Source organism: Nerophis lumbriciformis, linkage group LG30 (genome assembly GCF_033978685.3).
Source record: "Nerophis lumbriciformis linkage group LG30, RoL_Nlum_v2.1, whole genome shotgun sequence".
NCBI classification, from domain to species: Eukaryota; Metazoa; Chordata; class Actinopteri; order Syngnathiformes; family Syngnathidae; genus Nerophis; species Nerophis lumbriciformis.
In genome coordinates this window covers 28,730,087-28,746,478 of record NC_084577.2, presented here as the reverse complement: position 1 = coordinate 28,746,478, position 16,392 = coordinate 28,730,087, and the positions used below count along the sequence as shown (strand labels likewise).

Here is a 16,392-nt window from a genome sequence, read left to right as displayed (position 1 = left end):
ACATATACAATTCTACACCACAAAATCATCTATTTATTATTATTATTATTATTATTATTATTGTGTCAATGTTCAAACATTCTCACATATAAGATTTTATACCCAAAAATAATGTATTTATTATTATTATTATTATTATTATTATTATTATTGTATCATTGTGTGAATGTCCAAACATTCTCACATATAAGAGTCTACACAACAAAATCTATTTATTATTATTATTATTAATAGTAGTATTATTGTGTGAATGTCCAAGCATTCTCACATACAAGATTCTACACCACAAAATCATCTATTTATTATTATTATTATTATTATTATTATTATTATTATTATTATTATTATTATTAGTGTGTGCATGTCCAGACATTCTCACATATAAGATTCGTCACCTAAAAATCATCTATTTATTATTATTATTATTATTATTATTGTGTGAATGTCCAAGCATTCTCACATATAAGATTGTACACCACAAAATCATCTATTTATTATTATTATTATTATTATTATTATTATAATAATAATTATTATTATTTTTATTATTATTGTGTGAATGTCCAAACATTCACACATATACGATTCTACACCACAAAATTATCTATCTATTATTATTATTATTATTATTATTATTATTATTGTGTCAATGTTCAAACATTCTCACATATAAGATTTTATACCCAAAAATAATGTATTTATTATTATTATTATTATTATTATTAATATTATTAATATTATTATTATTATATCATTGTGTGAATGTCCAAACATTCTCACATATAAGATTCTACACAACAAAATCTATTTATTATTATTATTATTAGTAATAGTATTTTGTGAATGTCCAAGCATTCTCACATACAAGATTCTACACCACAAAATCATCTATTTATTATTATTATTATTATTATTATTATTAGTGTGTGAATGTCCAAGCATTCTCACATATAAGATTCTACACCACAAAACCATCCATTTATTATTATTGTTATTATTATTACTATTATTATTATAATATAATTGTGTGAATGTCCAAACATTCTCACATATAAGATTATACACAACAAAATAATCTATTTATTATTATTATTAGTAGTAGTAGTAGTAGTATTATTGGGGCGGTATAGCTCGGTTGGTAACCTGCAACTTGAGGGTTGCAGGTTCGATCCCCGCTTCCGCCATCCTAGTCACTGCCGTTGTGTCCATGGGCAAGACACTTTACCCACCTGCTCCCAGTGTCACCCACACTGCTTTAAATGTAACTTAGATTTGAGTCACTTGAGAAAAAGCGCACCCAAAAATCATCTATTTATTATTAATATTATTATTATTTTTGTGTGCCACACACCACAAAACCATCCATTTATTATTATTATTATTATTATTATTATTATTATTATTATTATTAATATTATTAATATTATTAATATTATTATTATTATATCATTGTGTGAATGTCCAAACATTCTCACATATAAGAGTCTACACAACAAAATCTATTTATTATTATTATTATTAATAGTAGTATTATTGTGTGAATGTCCAAGCATTCTCACATACAAGATTCTACACCACAAAATCATCTATTTATTATTATTATTATTATTATTATTATTATTATTATTATTATTATTAGTGTGTGCATGTCCAGACATTCTCACATATAAGATTCGGCACCTAAAAATCATCTATTTATTATTATTATTATTATTATTATTATTATTGTTGTGTGAATGTCCAAGCATTCTCACATATAAGATTGTACACCACAAAATCATCTATTTATTATTATTATTATTATTATTATTATTGTTATTATTATTATTATTATTATTATTATTATTATTATTATTGTGTGAATGTCCAAACATTCACACATTAACGATTCTACACCACAAAATCATCTATCTATTATTATTATTATTATTGTGTCAATGTTCAAACATTCTCGCATATAAGATTTTATACCCAAAAATAATGTATTTATTATTATTGTTATTATTATATAATTGTGTGAATGTCCAAACATTTTCACATATAAGATTCTACACAACAAAATCTATTTATTATTATTATTAGTAGTAGTAGTAGTAGTAGTATTATTGTGTGAATGTCCAAGCATTCTCACATATAAGATTCTACACCACAAAATCATCTATTTATTATTATTATTATTATTATTATTATTATTATTATTATTATTATTATTATTAGTGTGTGCATGTCCAGACATTCTCACATATAAGATTCGGCACCTAAAAATCATCTATTTATTATTATTATTATTATTATTATTATTATTGTGTGAATGTCCAAGCATTCTCACATATAAGATTGTACACCACAAAATCATCTATTTATTATTATTATTATTATTATTATTATTATTATAATAATAATAATAATAATTATTATTATTATTATTATTATTATTGTGTGAATGTCCAAACATTCACACATTAACGATTCTACACCACAAAATCATCTATCTATTATTATTATTATTATTGTGTCAATGTTCAAACATTCTCGCATATAAGATTTTATACCCAAAAATAATGTATTTATTATTATTATTATTATTATTATTATTATATCATTGTGTGAATGTCCAAACATTTTCACATATAAGATTCTACACAGCAAAATCTATTTATTATTATTATTATTATTATTATAATTATTATTAGTAGTAGTAGTCTTATTGTGTGAATGTCCAAGCATTCTCACATATAAGATTCTACACCACAAAATCATCTATCTATTGTTATTATTATTATTATTATTATTATTATTATTATTATTAGTGTGTGCATGTCCAGACATTCTCACATATAAGATTCGGCACCTAAAAATCATCTATTTATTATTATTATTATTATTATTATTATTATTATTGTTGTGTGAATGTCCAAGCATTCTCACATATAAGATTGTACACCACAAAATCATCTATTTATTATTATTATTATTATTATTATTATTATTATTATTATATAATTGTGTGAATGTCCAAACATTTTCACATATAAGATTCTACACAACAAAATCATCTATTTATTATTATTATTATTATTATTAATAGTAGTATTATTGTGTGAGTTATTTGAATGACTCTTACCATAATATGTTACGTTAACATACCAGTTGGTTATTTATGCCTCATATAACGTACACTTATTCAGCATGTTGTTCACTATTCTTTATTTATTTTAAATTGCCTTTCAAATGTCTATTCTTGGTGTTGGCTTTTATCAAATACATTTCCTCCAAAAATGCGACTTATACTCCAGTGCGACTTATATATGTTTTTTCCCTTCTTTATTATGCATTTTCGGCCGGTGCGACTTATACTCCGGAGCGACTTATGCTCCGGAAAAATACGGCAATTTTAATAATATTACTCTTAAATACTGCATACAAAACACCAAAATTATCAATTCAAACTTCTAGGAATTTCCAGTTCATTCAAATCTGATTTGCTATTCTACTTCCTGTAAGCTCTATTCAAATTTGATTCAAATTAATGGACATTCTTGTCATGACTTGGTCTTGGGTGTGTGCTTTTCCGGGATGCAACGGAAAGTTGGTACGGGCGAGACGGGAATGAAGGTACATGATCTATTTAAACTATCAAAAAAAAGGAATAAACAAAAAGCGCGCACAGAGGCGGAGAATAAACTATGAAACCAAAAGACTATAGCAAAAAAGTACAAACGAAAAAACACGCACAATGGCGGAGAACAAACTATGAAACCAAAAAGACTATAAACATGGAACAAAAACTTACTTGGCTTGGACAAAAATAGTTGCTTGAGGAATGGACATGGAAAGAATGGACAGAGCATAAATGTGGTGATGTCGTCAGGACGAACAACAGAAAATGAATGAACTTAAATACTATGGACATGATTAGTGAAAGCAGGTGCGTGACTCAAAACGTGAAACAGGTGCTTGACGTGACAGGTGAAAACTAACGGTTGCTATGGTGACAAACAAGAGTGCACAATGAGTCCAAACGTGGAACAGGTGAAACTAATGGGTAATCATGCAAACAAGACAAGGGAGTGAAAAGCCAGAAACTAAACAAAACATGACTTAAAACAAAACATGATTACACAGACATGACAATTCTTAATTTATACAATCCCGGTAAATAGTACGCTTCATCTATCTGTACATGCGTAATGTTTTTGTCTGTACTCATCAGGTGTTGTCGCTGCGTATTTTCCACGAGAAGTTACTGCGTTTGTTACCAGGAGGAAAGCAGCAGGCCCTGTCTTCCGACTGTGTGTTTGAACCTTTCTCCGGCCTCAGCCCTCTCCAATACAACCCCTACACTGAGGTGACCTTCATCCCTTTTTATGTTCATCTGCAGTGGGTTAGAGCAGGGGTGTCCAACGTGTGGCTTGGGGGCCAGTTTTTCAAAGGCCTGTGGCACATTCTACAAATACTATTAAAAAATTAAAGCTGCAAGCAGCGTTGGTCGGGCCCGCGTATTTGGCAGGTGCTTGTCCTAAGTGTCCCAATACTTTTGTCAAGTTTTAGTCCCTAGTGTCCCAATACTTTTGTCCAGTGTAAGTGTCCTAATACTTTTGTCCAGTGGTAGTCCGAAGTGTCCCAATACTTTAGTCTACTTTTAGTGCGAAGTGTCCCAATACTTTTGTCCAGTTTTCGTCGTAAGTGTCCCAATACTTTTGTCCAGTTGTAGTCTTAAGTGTCCCAATACGTTTGTTTAGCGGTAGTCCGAAGTGTCCCAATACTTTTGTCCAGTTTTAGTCCTAAGTGTCTGGATCTCAGGAAACAGAGTGGACCGACACCAGCAGATGACATGGCACCCCAAACCATCACTGATGGTGGAAACTTTACACTAGACTTCAGGCAACGTGGATCCTGTGCCTCTCCTGACTTCCTCCAGACTCTGGGACCTCGATTTCCAAAGGAAATGCAAAATTTGCATGGTTGGGTGATGGTTTGGGGTGCCATGTCATCTGCTGGTGTCGGTCCACTCTGTTTCCTGAGATCCAGGGTCAACGCAGCCGTCTACCAGCAAGTTTTAGAGCACTTCATGCTTCCTGCTGCTGACCTGCTTTATGGAGATGGAGATTTCAAGTTCCAACAGGACTTGGCGCCTGCACACAGCGCAAAATCTACCCGTGCCTGGTTTACGGACCATGGTATTTCTGTTCTAATTACTATTTCTGCAATTACTGAAATAAATCAAGTTTTTCAAAATATTGTAATTTACTGGCTTTTACCTGTATATATATATATATATATATATACATACAGGTAAAAGCCAGTAAATTAGATCCGTTGTATCGATCCGTTGTGGTGAAGAAGGAGCTGAGCCAGAAGGCAGGGCTCTCGATTTACCGGTCGATCTACGTTCCCATCCTCACCTATGGTCATGAGCTTTGGGTCATGACCGAAAGGACAAGATCACGGGTACAAGCGGCCGAAATGAGTTTCCTCCGCCGGGTGGCGGGGCTCTCCCTTAGAGATAGGGTGAGAAGCTCTGTCATTCGGGGGGAGCTCAAAGTAAAGCCGCTGCTCCTCCATATCGAGAGGAGCCAGATGAGGTGGTTCGGGCATCTGGTCAGGATGCCACCCGAACGCCTCCCTGGGGAGGTGTTTCGGGCACGTCCGACCGGTAGGAGGCATGAAGTGCTCTAAAACTTGCTGGTAGACGGCTGCGTTGACCCTGGATCTCAGGAAACAGAGTGGACCGACACCAGCTGGACTGCTGCTGAGTGGTCCAAAGTCATGTTTTCTGACAAAAGCAAATTTCCTTTGGAAATCGAGGTCCCAGAGTCTGGAGGAAGACAGGAGAGGCACAGGATCCACGTTGCCTGAAGTCTAGTGTAAAGTTTCCACCATCAGTGATGGTTTGGGGTGCCATGTCATCTGCTGGTGTCGGTCCACTCTGTTTCCTGAGATCCAGGGTCAACGCAGCCGTCTACCAGCAAGTTTTAGAGCACTTCATGCTTCCTGCTGCTGACCTGCTCTATGGAGATGGAGATTTCAAGTTCCAACAGGACTTGGCGCCTGCACACAGCGCAAAATCTACCCGTGCCTGGTTTACGGACCATGGTATTTCTGTTCTAAATTGGCCCGCCAACTCCCCTGACCTTAGCCCCATAGAAAATCTGTGGGGTATTGTGAAAAGGAAGATGCAGAATGCCAGACCCAAAAACGTAGAAGAGTTGAAGGCCACTATCAGAGCAACCTGGGCTCTCATAACACCTGAGCAGTGCCAGAAACTCATCGACTCCATGCCACGCCGCATTAACGCAGTAATTGAGGCAAAAGGAGCTCCAACCAAGTATTGAGTATTGTACATGCTCATATTTTTCATTTTCATACTTTTCAGTTGGCCAACATTTCTAAAAATCCCTTTTTTGTATTAGCCTTAAGTAATATTCTAATTTTGTGACACACGGAATTTTGGATTTTCATTTGTTGCCACTTCAAATCATCAAAATTAAATGAAATAAACATTTGAATGCATCAGTCTGTGTGCAATGAATAAATATAATGTACAAGTTACACCTTTTGAATGCAATTACTGAAATAAATCAAGTTTTTCAAAATATTCTAATTTACTGGCTTTTACCTGTATTTGTAAAAAAAATATAATAATATATCATTTATATACATATATAACACCAAATTATTTAGGTGGGCTTGAGCCCCCCTAAAATAGGCCTAACAACGCCAATGATTAAACGTACAAAATTTGCTAAAAAGCTAGCCAAAAAAACGTTACCATGTGCTTGCTTAGCAGCAGGCCCATAGAAATAGTGGATTAGACTTGTAAAAGCTCTCTTCTAGACTCTGAGAGAGAGACGTGAGAAGCCATCATTCCTATTCATTTAGTAAAAGTAGATGTTGTCCTTCCAGCCCCTGTGGAGAGCAGCGGTGGCTCAGTTTGAGCGCATGATGGCTCCGTCAGAGCGGGAGGTGGCAGGCCGACTGAAGAGCTACATTGCAGACGTGCAAGACAACCCTCAGCAGGTACTGGAACACATCAACACAATGTTGACCTTTGCTTACCTGCTTTTCTTACTTCCTAGTTGCTGCAGGTGTTCCAGAAGCACAAAGAGTTAATCCGACGCTCCACTGTCAGACATGAGCTGCAGTCCGAGAGGGACACTCTGCTGGCCAGACTACTGGACTACAACAAAGGTATTATTACGCTGTCAACTTCATGCTGTTGTTGTGTCACCTGTCGTATATACACCTCTCATCGCAGGCCTGAAGACAGACTTTGAGAGTCGCTGCCATGGAAGTCCAGGAGAGAAGTCTGGACCACTCGTGAGCAGGAACCTCTCTGACGTGGTCAACAAAATAGTCTGGGTGCAGCACATCATTCATAAGGTAGCCTGAAAACAGTGAAAATCGAAAGAATAAAAATAATAATACGCTTCGTCATAGGTCAGGGGTCGGCAACCCGCGGCTCTTTGCTCACTCTGATGCGGCTCAGCTGCACACTCGCCTACCCTCCCAATTTTCCCGGAAGAGCCTCTCGCATAAAACTACCGGGATTGATATACCGTATTTTCCGCACTATAAGGCGCACCGGATTATTAGCCGCACCTTCAATGAATTACATATTTCATAACTTTGTCCACCAATAAGCCGCCCCGGATTATAAGCCGCGCCTACGCTGCGCTAAAGGGAATGTCAAAAAAACAGTCAGATAGTTCAGTCAAACTTTAATAATATATTGAAAACCAGCGTTCTAACAACTCTGTCCCAAAATGTACGCAAATGTGCAATCACAAACATAGTAAAATTCAAAATGGTGTAGAGCAATAGCAACATAATGTTGCTCGAACGTTAATGTCACAACACACAAAATAAACATAGCGCTCACCTTCTGAAGTTATTCTTCATTCGTAAATCCTTCGAATTCTTCGTCTTCGGTGTCCGAATTGAAAAGTTGCGCAAGCGTGGGATCCAAAAATGGCCGGCTCCGTCTCGTCGAAGTCATCGGATTCAGTGTCGCTGTTGTTGTGCAGCAGTTCTGTGAATCCTGCCTTCCGGAAAGCTCGGACCACAGTTGTGACCGAAATATCTGCCCAGGCATTTACGATCCACTGGCAAATGTTGGCGTATGTCGTCCGGCGCTGTCTGCCCGTCTTAGTGAAGGTGTGTTCGCCTTCGGAGCTGTGTGAAAAAAGCCACCCGGCCTCTTCGCGTAAACTTCCCTTAACCACTCGCTCATCTTTTCTTCATCCATCCATCCCTTCGAGTTAGCTTTTATGATGACGCCGGCTGGAAAGGTCTCTTTTGGCAAGGTCTTCCTTTTGAATATCACCATGGGTGGAAGTTAGCATGGCAAGCTAGAACCACAGTGAAGGATGACTTCTCATTCCCTGTGGTGCGAATATTCACCGTACGTGCTCCCGTTCCACAGTGCGGTTCACAGGAATATCAGTTGCTGTGAAATACGGTAGTAATCCGTGTGCGGATGGAGAGATTGCGTCTTTTTATGAACCGGATCCTTGTCGCTGAGTAGGAGCCATTTTGTGGTCTTTACAGATGTAAACAGGAAATGAAACGTACGGTAATATCCACGCGTTTTTTCTTCTTCTTCCGGGGGCGGGTGGTTGCTTACAGTAGAAGAAGAAGCGCTTCCTGTTCTATGGGGGCGGGTGCTTTCCTTGGCGGTTGCTTGCGTAGAAGAAGAAGCGCTTCCTGTTCTACCGGGAAAAAAGATGGCGGCTGTTTACCGAAGTTGCGAGATCGAAACTTTATGAAAATGAAAGTATGAATCGTAATAAAGCGCACCGGGTTATAAGGCGCACTGTCAGCTTTTGAGAAAAATTGTGGTTTTTAGGTGCGCCTTATAGTGCGGAAAATACGGTACTTCGATTTTCACCCTTACAATAATAATAAGAGCGCGCCATGATGATACAGCATTCAGCATCCTCTACAATCTGTACAAACAGAATGTCAGCCCAGTCTTATGTTGAATACATTTACTACTTGTACACGTAAGCGACAGCAAGGCATAGTTGGTCAACAGCCACACAGGTTACACTGACGGTGACCATATAAAATAACTTTAACATTCTTACTAATAATGCGCCACACTTTGAACCAAAACCAAACAAGAATGACAAACACATTTCGGGAGAACATCTGCACCTTAACACAACATAAACACAACAGAACAAACACCCAGAATCCCATGCAGCCCTGACTCTTCCGGGCTACATTACACACACACCCCCCCCCCACCCCCCTTCCGTGGGTCGGTTGATGTGGGCGGGGTTTGGTAGCGGGGGTGTATAATGTAGCCCGGAAGAGTCAGGGCTGCATGGGATTCTGGGTATTTGTTCTGTTGTGTTTATGTTGTGTTAAGGTGCAGATGTTCTCCCGAAATGTGTTTGTCATTCTTGTTTGGTGTGGGTTCACAGTGTGGCGCATTATTAGTAAGAGTGTTGAAGTTTATACCGCCACCGTCAGTGTAACCTGTGTGGTCGTTGACCAACTATGCCTTGCTGTCACTTACGTGAGCAGACACAATTTCCATACCACGTGTAGCTGGGCCGGCACGCTGGATGAGAGTGGGTGATAAATTCTGTACCATCACGGCACGTTCGTTAGAATTGTTGTTTTCAATTCCGTAGAATGTTGGGAAAATTGGGAGTTTGACAAACATGACGCTGTCAAGCGCCATTCATGCAAAACTCGGAACCTTTGGTTTATACATAACACAAAGTAAAAAAAAAAAACTTTGTATGTAGTGTCATTTCATTTTAAATTTCAAAATAAATTGTGTTTTATTTGATTTGTGAAACTGGCCAAAATGGCTCTTTGACTGGTAAAGGTTGCCGACCCCTGTCATAGGTGTATCAAAAATGTTGCGATTTTTATTTGTAACGATTCTTCATCGATTAAAAAAAACAACAATCGATTAAAAAAATACAAATTTAATGGTTTAATTATTTTTTTTTAAATATTTTATTTGTGTCAAAGTATATTCAATACATATGGACTATAGAGCGCTCCGCTATACAAGCCACACCCACTAACTTTGAGAAGAAAACAAGTTGTTTCAATATATAAGCCGCACCTGACTATAAGTCGCAGATATATACGTTGCTAAATGAATTACTCACACAGAAATATTTATGATATATAATTATGACATAGGACAAGTTACATGGCACTAAGTATCAAAACGCACCATTTGTAGGTGTCAACATACAGAATTAGCTAGAAAGCTAGCATGAAACGTACTATAAGAGAAGTTAGCATACTTTGAAAATTGCGCCATTTATCAAAAATCATAATTTATAAGTTAAAACATACAAAATTAGCTAAAAGTTATATAGTCAGTTATATAGCTAAATAGTTACAGTTATATAGTTAGTTATAGAGTTATAGTTATAGAGTTAGTTATATAGTCAGTTGTATAGTCACAGTTATATAGTTACAGTTATATAGTTAGTTATATAGATACAGTTATATAGTTACAGTTATATAGTTAGTTATATAGATACAGTTATATAATTACAGTTATAAAGTTACAGTTATAAAGTTACAGTTATATAGTTAGTTATATAGATACAGTTATATAGTTACAGTTATAAAGTTACAGTTATATAGTTAGTTATATAGATACAGTTATATAGTTACAGTTATAAAGTTACAGTTATAAAGTTACAGTTATATAGTTAGTTATATAGATACAGTTATATAGTTACAGTTATAAAGTTACAATTATATAGTTAGTTATATAGTTACAGTTATATAGTTACAGTTATATAGTTAGTTATATATATATAGTTATATAGTTACAGTTATAAAGTTACAGTTATAAAGTTACAGTTATATAGTTAGTTATATAGATACAGTTATATAGTTACAGTTATATAGTTACAGTTATAAAGTTACAGTTATATAGTTAGTTATATAGATACATTTATATAGTTATAGTTAGTTATATAGTTAGTTATATAGATACAGTTATATAGTTAGTTATATAGATACAGTTATATAGTTGCAGTTATAAAGTTGCAGTTATAAAGTTACAGTTATAAAGTTACAGTTATATAGTTAGTTATAGTTATATAGTTACAGTTATATAGTTAGTTATATAGTCAGTTATATAGTTACAGTTATATAGTTACAGTTATATAGTTAGGTATATAGATACATTTATATAGTTACAGTTATAAAGTTACAGTTATAGTTATTTATATAGTCAGTTATATAGTTACAGTTATATAGTTAGTTATATAGATACAGTTATATAGTTATAGTTATATAGTTAGTTATATAGATACAGTTATATAGTTACAGTTATCAAGTTACAGTTATCAAGTTACAGTTATATAGTTAGTTATATAGTTACAGTTATATAGTTAGTTAAATAGATAGTTATATAGTTATAGTTATATAGTTACAGTTATATAGTTACAGTTATATAGTTAGTTAAATAGATAGTTATATCGTTTTAGTTATATAGTTACAGTTATAAAGTTACAGTTATATAGTTAGTTATAAAGTTAGTTATATAGTTACAGTTATATAGTTACAGTTATATAGTTACAGTTATATAGTTACAGTTATAAAGTTAGTTATAAAGTTACAGTTATATAGTTAGTTATATAGTTACAGTTATATAGTTACAGTTATATAGTTAGTTATATAGATACAGTTATATAGTTACAGTTATATAGTTACAGTTATAAAGTTACAGTTATATAGTTAGTTATATTGCTACAGTTATATAGTTAGTTATATAGTTACAGTTATATAGTTAGTTATATAGATACAGTTATAAAGTTACAGTTATATAGTTAGTTATATAGTTACAGTTATATAGTTACAGTTATAAAGTTACAATTATATAGTTAGTTATATAGATACAGTTGTATCGTTACAGTTATATAGTTACAGTTATAAAGTTACAGTTACATATATAGTTAGTTATATAGTTACAGTTATATAGTTAGTTATATAGATACAGTTGTATAGTTACAGTTATAAAGTTACAGTTACATACATAGTTAGTTATATAGTTACAGTTATATAGTTACAGTTATATAATTAGTTATACAGTTACATAGATACAGTTATATAGTTGAGTTTTACACGTCCACACAGAACTGCAAACACCAAATGGTGGCAGCTGTGAGGTTGTAAATCAAATGTATCCTCTTGTGTCCTTCTACTGTTTGATTCACTTGTTCTCAGTACAGCAGTTTTTTAGACATTTGGTTTGACAAGGAATTCACTTCCTGTTTGCCGTCCTGTGCACTCACCTTTATCTCCACCAGGTGGAAGACTGCGTGCGCATTTCCGAGGCTTTGCTGTCGGACCTGTCAGGCTTCAAAAGCTACCTGCGCTTCTGCGATGACCTGCTGGAGGTCCTGAGGGCATACGAGGAGGAGCAGTTTGAAGACTGGTCCAGAGACGTCTTGTCCGGTTTGGCCGATCCAAAGTCCGGACTCAGGTGCGCCGGCTATCTTCTCAACTTGTGCGGTATGACAATGTACACCAGCTGTCTGGCTTTTAGTCTGCAGGCCAGCGATCGAGTGATGGAACTGGACCACGGCGATGGCCGGCTGAAGATCCATTATTCAGACCGACTGGTCAGTCTGCTCAGGGAGGTCAGGCAGCTCTCCGCTCTGGGCTTTGCTATTCCTGCCAAGATTCAGCTGGCTGCTAATACTGCAGACAAATTCCACAGGCAGGCCATTGTCCTCAAACAGGTGACAGGTTTTTGGTTTTTTTTTTTCAGCATCTGGTGTTCACAAAGTAACGTAGTTGTGCCACGTTGCAGGTGGCCAACTTCTACAACACCATCGACCAACAGATGATCCCCTCTCAGAGACCAATGATGCTCACTCTGGCTTTGGCCTTTGAACAAGTCATCAAGGTACTGTGCCTGGTTCTACAGCATACTTGCCAACCTTGAGACCTCCGATTTCGGGAGGTGGGGGGTGGGGGGTGGGGGGGGGCGTGTTTGGGGGTGGGGCGGGGGGCGTGGTTGGGGGTGTGGTTAAGATATATATATATATATATATATATATATATATATATATATATATATATATATATATATATATATATATATATGTGGTTAAGAGGGGGGGAGTATATTGACAGCTACAATTCACCAAGTCAAGTATTTCATATATATATATATATTAGAGATGCGCGGTTTGCGGACACAACCGCGGAGTCCGCGGATTATCCGCGGATCGGGCGGTTGAAATAAAATTTTTTTTGATTTTATCCGCGGGTCGGGTCGGGCGGTTGAAATAAAAAAAAATTAGATTTTAAATAGATTCAGGCGGGTGGCAGTTAAACCAATTGGTAAATATATATACATAGTTAAATGTTGTTACCAACATACGAAAAACGAGCAGGCACCTGCAGCATATGCCACAACAGAAGAAGAAAAAAAAAGAGATGGACACTTTTACGGAGCGGAGAAGGGACGCCTCGCCGGGGTCCGGGACCAAGGCCCCTTCCCCCGAGAGGGCCCCACCGGGAGCCGTAGCTGAGGCGATCCGCGAGAAGGGCCCGACGCACGTCCAGGGTCACCACCGCACCGACACCCCGCCTCGTCCGCCTTCGCCGCGGCCGGCGTCACGCGCAGCAGGTAAGCAGCTTACCTGCCCGCCACCCCCGTGGCCGGGGGCTCGTAACAGGGGTCACTCCGCGCGCTCCGCCCGCGCAGCTTACCTGCCCGCCACCCCTGTTGCCGGGGGCGCGTAACAGGGGTCACTCCGCGCGCAGTGCGCTCACGAAAGGGGTGGGGCTCACCCTGGTTGATATAGACAGCAGGACGGTGGCCATGGAAGTCGGAACCTGCTAAGGAGTGTGTAACAACCCACCTGCCGAATCAACTAGCCTTGAAAATGGATGGCGCTGGAGCGTCGGGCCCATACCCGGCCGTCGCCGGCAGCGAGATGCGCTCAGCGCGGCTCCCATATGATTGCGCACTGGTGTGCGTCTGGGTCGTGACAGCGTGGCACGCGAATGTCTGTCCTGTATTGGATCAGTCTTCTTTCTTTAACAGGCAAAAGCTTTATAACCTCACTAATGCCTTGCATCGTCTATATTAGATATATAACAACGGGCGGGTGCGGGCGGGTGTGGTTCTGATTAAATGTTACATCGGGTGGATGGCGGATGGTTGACGACTTTCTGATGCGGTTGCGGATGAAATAATTGCCTATCCGCGCCTCTCTAATATATATATATATATATATATATATATATATATATATATATATATATATACATCCTGAAAATATGCAAACAAAACTGTGTTTGGATAATTGATACTTCAAACTTGCATAAATAAATATTAAGGAATATAACATAACTTGGCTTCTGAGAGCTTCAAAATGTAATGAATAAAATGCTAAAGTTGTTGATAAACAAGCAATTATTTTAATATTTAAATATGGTCATTTTAAATGAATTATTATGATAATATAAAATTAATTATTTCAAATATGTTTATTTTAATTCTATGGCTGGATGTAATAAGGAGTCAGAAAAAATACAAATAAAAATACAATTAATTTTGATGTTTTTAGCAAAATATAGTAAACATTTTTTTTTTTTTTTTTTAAATTAATAAATATATTTATTTTTTTAGGTAAGATAAACATAATATTACAATTTGTCTCTAGTCTGGATGATTTCGTTCTTGTCACTTTGTTGTCCTCCCGTCGTGAAAAAAGGCTGTCCTCACAGAGGGGGCGTGGCCTCCAGCTCCGGCTGAAAATCGGGAGATTTTCGGGAGAATATTTGTCCCGGGAGGTTTTCGGGAGAGGCGTTGAATTTTGGGAGTCTCCCGGAAAATTCGGGAGGGTTGGCAAGTATGCGTCATACGTCACATACGTGTACGCCCTCCTTGAGCAGAGAGGTAGCAGCACGGCTAACGTTAGCTGTGATGCTAGTGGTACTACGAGCGAAAGAAGGTAACAAATGAAGGAATAATTAATTCCCAAGAAAAACAACAGTGGGTCCATCGTCTGGCGGTGGCTCGGCTTCAAGCGGGAAGATGTCGAACAGACAACCGTCATTTGTCAAGTGTGGGGCGAAAGCGTTGCTATAAAAAGTAGTAGTAGCCTACTGCTAATATGTAGCATCGTTTGAAAAGTCCCCTGCTAGTGAATGAAGAGTGCTCACTCCAATCCAATCCACTTTATTTAATTGCACATTTAAACAACAAACATGTTTCCACAACAATATTAAAAACAATATTTACGTACTCCGCACGTCAACATCTCCGTTTGGTGCCACACGTCCACACCATCAAAATGCCGAGGCAAACATTTCCAGATCAACAACCGTATGAAAAAAATAGTGATTTTTTTTTTTTAGTTGTGATTTCCTTCTCTGCATGAAAGTTTAAAAGTAGCATATATTAATGCAGTATGAAGAAGAAGGTTTTAAAGTAGACACATAGAATCATCATACTGCTGTGATTATATGCATCAAGTGTATCGCGATATGGCCTTAAAATATCGCGATATTTAAAAAAAAAGCCATATCGCCCAGCCCAAGTTTGAGGTCATTGTCCTGTTGGAACACCCAACTGCGCCCAAGACCCAACCTCCGGACTGATGACACTAGGAAATTCAGGGTTTCCCCTAAATGGCTGTAGAGCGCACCGGTATATAAGCCGCACCCACTAAATTATAAAACAAAAAAAAATTTCTTAAAATAATTGTATCTAAGTTATCACACAACTTTGTGTTTCAATGAGTTCCCAGCGAGAAGACAAAAGCTGTCTTTGATCCTACCAAGAAGAAGGCCTGTAAAACTCCACTTTGTAGGATGGGAAGCAACATGAAGGTGTTCTGTTTCTTTCATGCATTCTAATCAACAAAGATATTGTCTTGACCCGAGATCTACAAAGCGATTAGGAAGCAGGACCAGACTCCCCTCCAGGCGACCTTTTCTTTGAACCGTTTTACGACCTTTTCTTTGAACTGTTGTAATCAAAGGCGATGGCTGTTTACGACCCCCGACCCTTAGAAACAGCTGTTGCCATTTAATCAGGGAAAGTCCAAATAAAAGAGGAGGCGTACAATCTTGTACAAGGGTACAGGTCTAGGCGTTTCTCCTCATTGCTTCTTTGTCTGTTTAATAGATTTCATCAGTGTTTGAACCTCACAAAGTGTTATTTTGCACCAAAAAAAATTATAATATATTGAATAATTTCTTACAAAACATACAAAACCCTAAATCAGTGAAGTTGTTGCGTTGTTTAAATGGTAAATAAAAAGAAAATACAATGATTTGCAAATTCTTTTCAACTTAAATTCAATTGAATAGACTGCAAAGACAAGATATTTCATGTTCACACTGAGAAACGTATTTTATTTTTGCAAATAACCA

The 16,392-nt window shown here is 36.8% G+C and overlaps 1 protein-coding gene across 1 annotated transcript in view; it reads left to right on the top strand.

Moving 5' to 3' along the window:
* dync2h1 (dynein cytoplasmic 2 heavy chain 1) overlaps nt 1–16,392 on the top strand; it is a 437,107-nt gene that overhangs the window by 49,009 nt on the left and 371,706 nt on the right. The window contains exons 8-14 of the mRNA XM_061925863.1: nt 4,214–4,348; nt 6,907–7,020; nt 7,080–7,191; nt 7,259–7,383; nt 12,303–12,478; nt 12,542–12,737; nt 12,809–12,904. Coding sequence (XP_061781847.1) covers nt 4,214–4,348; nt 6,907–7,020; nt 7,080–7,191; nt 7,259–7,383; nt 12,303–12,478; nt 12,542–12,737; nt 12,809–12,904 — 954 coding nt within the window. The remainder of the gene's footprint in view (nt 1–4,213; nt 4,349–6,906; nt 7,021–7,079; nt 7,192–7,258; nt 7,384–12,302; nt 12,479–12,541; nt 12,738–12,808; nt 12,905–16,392) is intronic.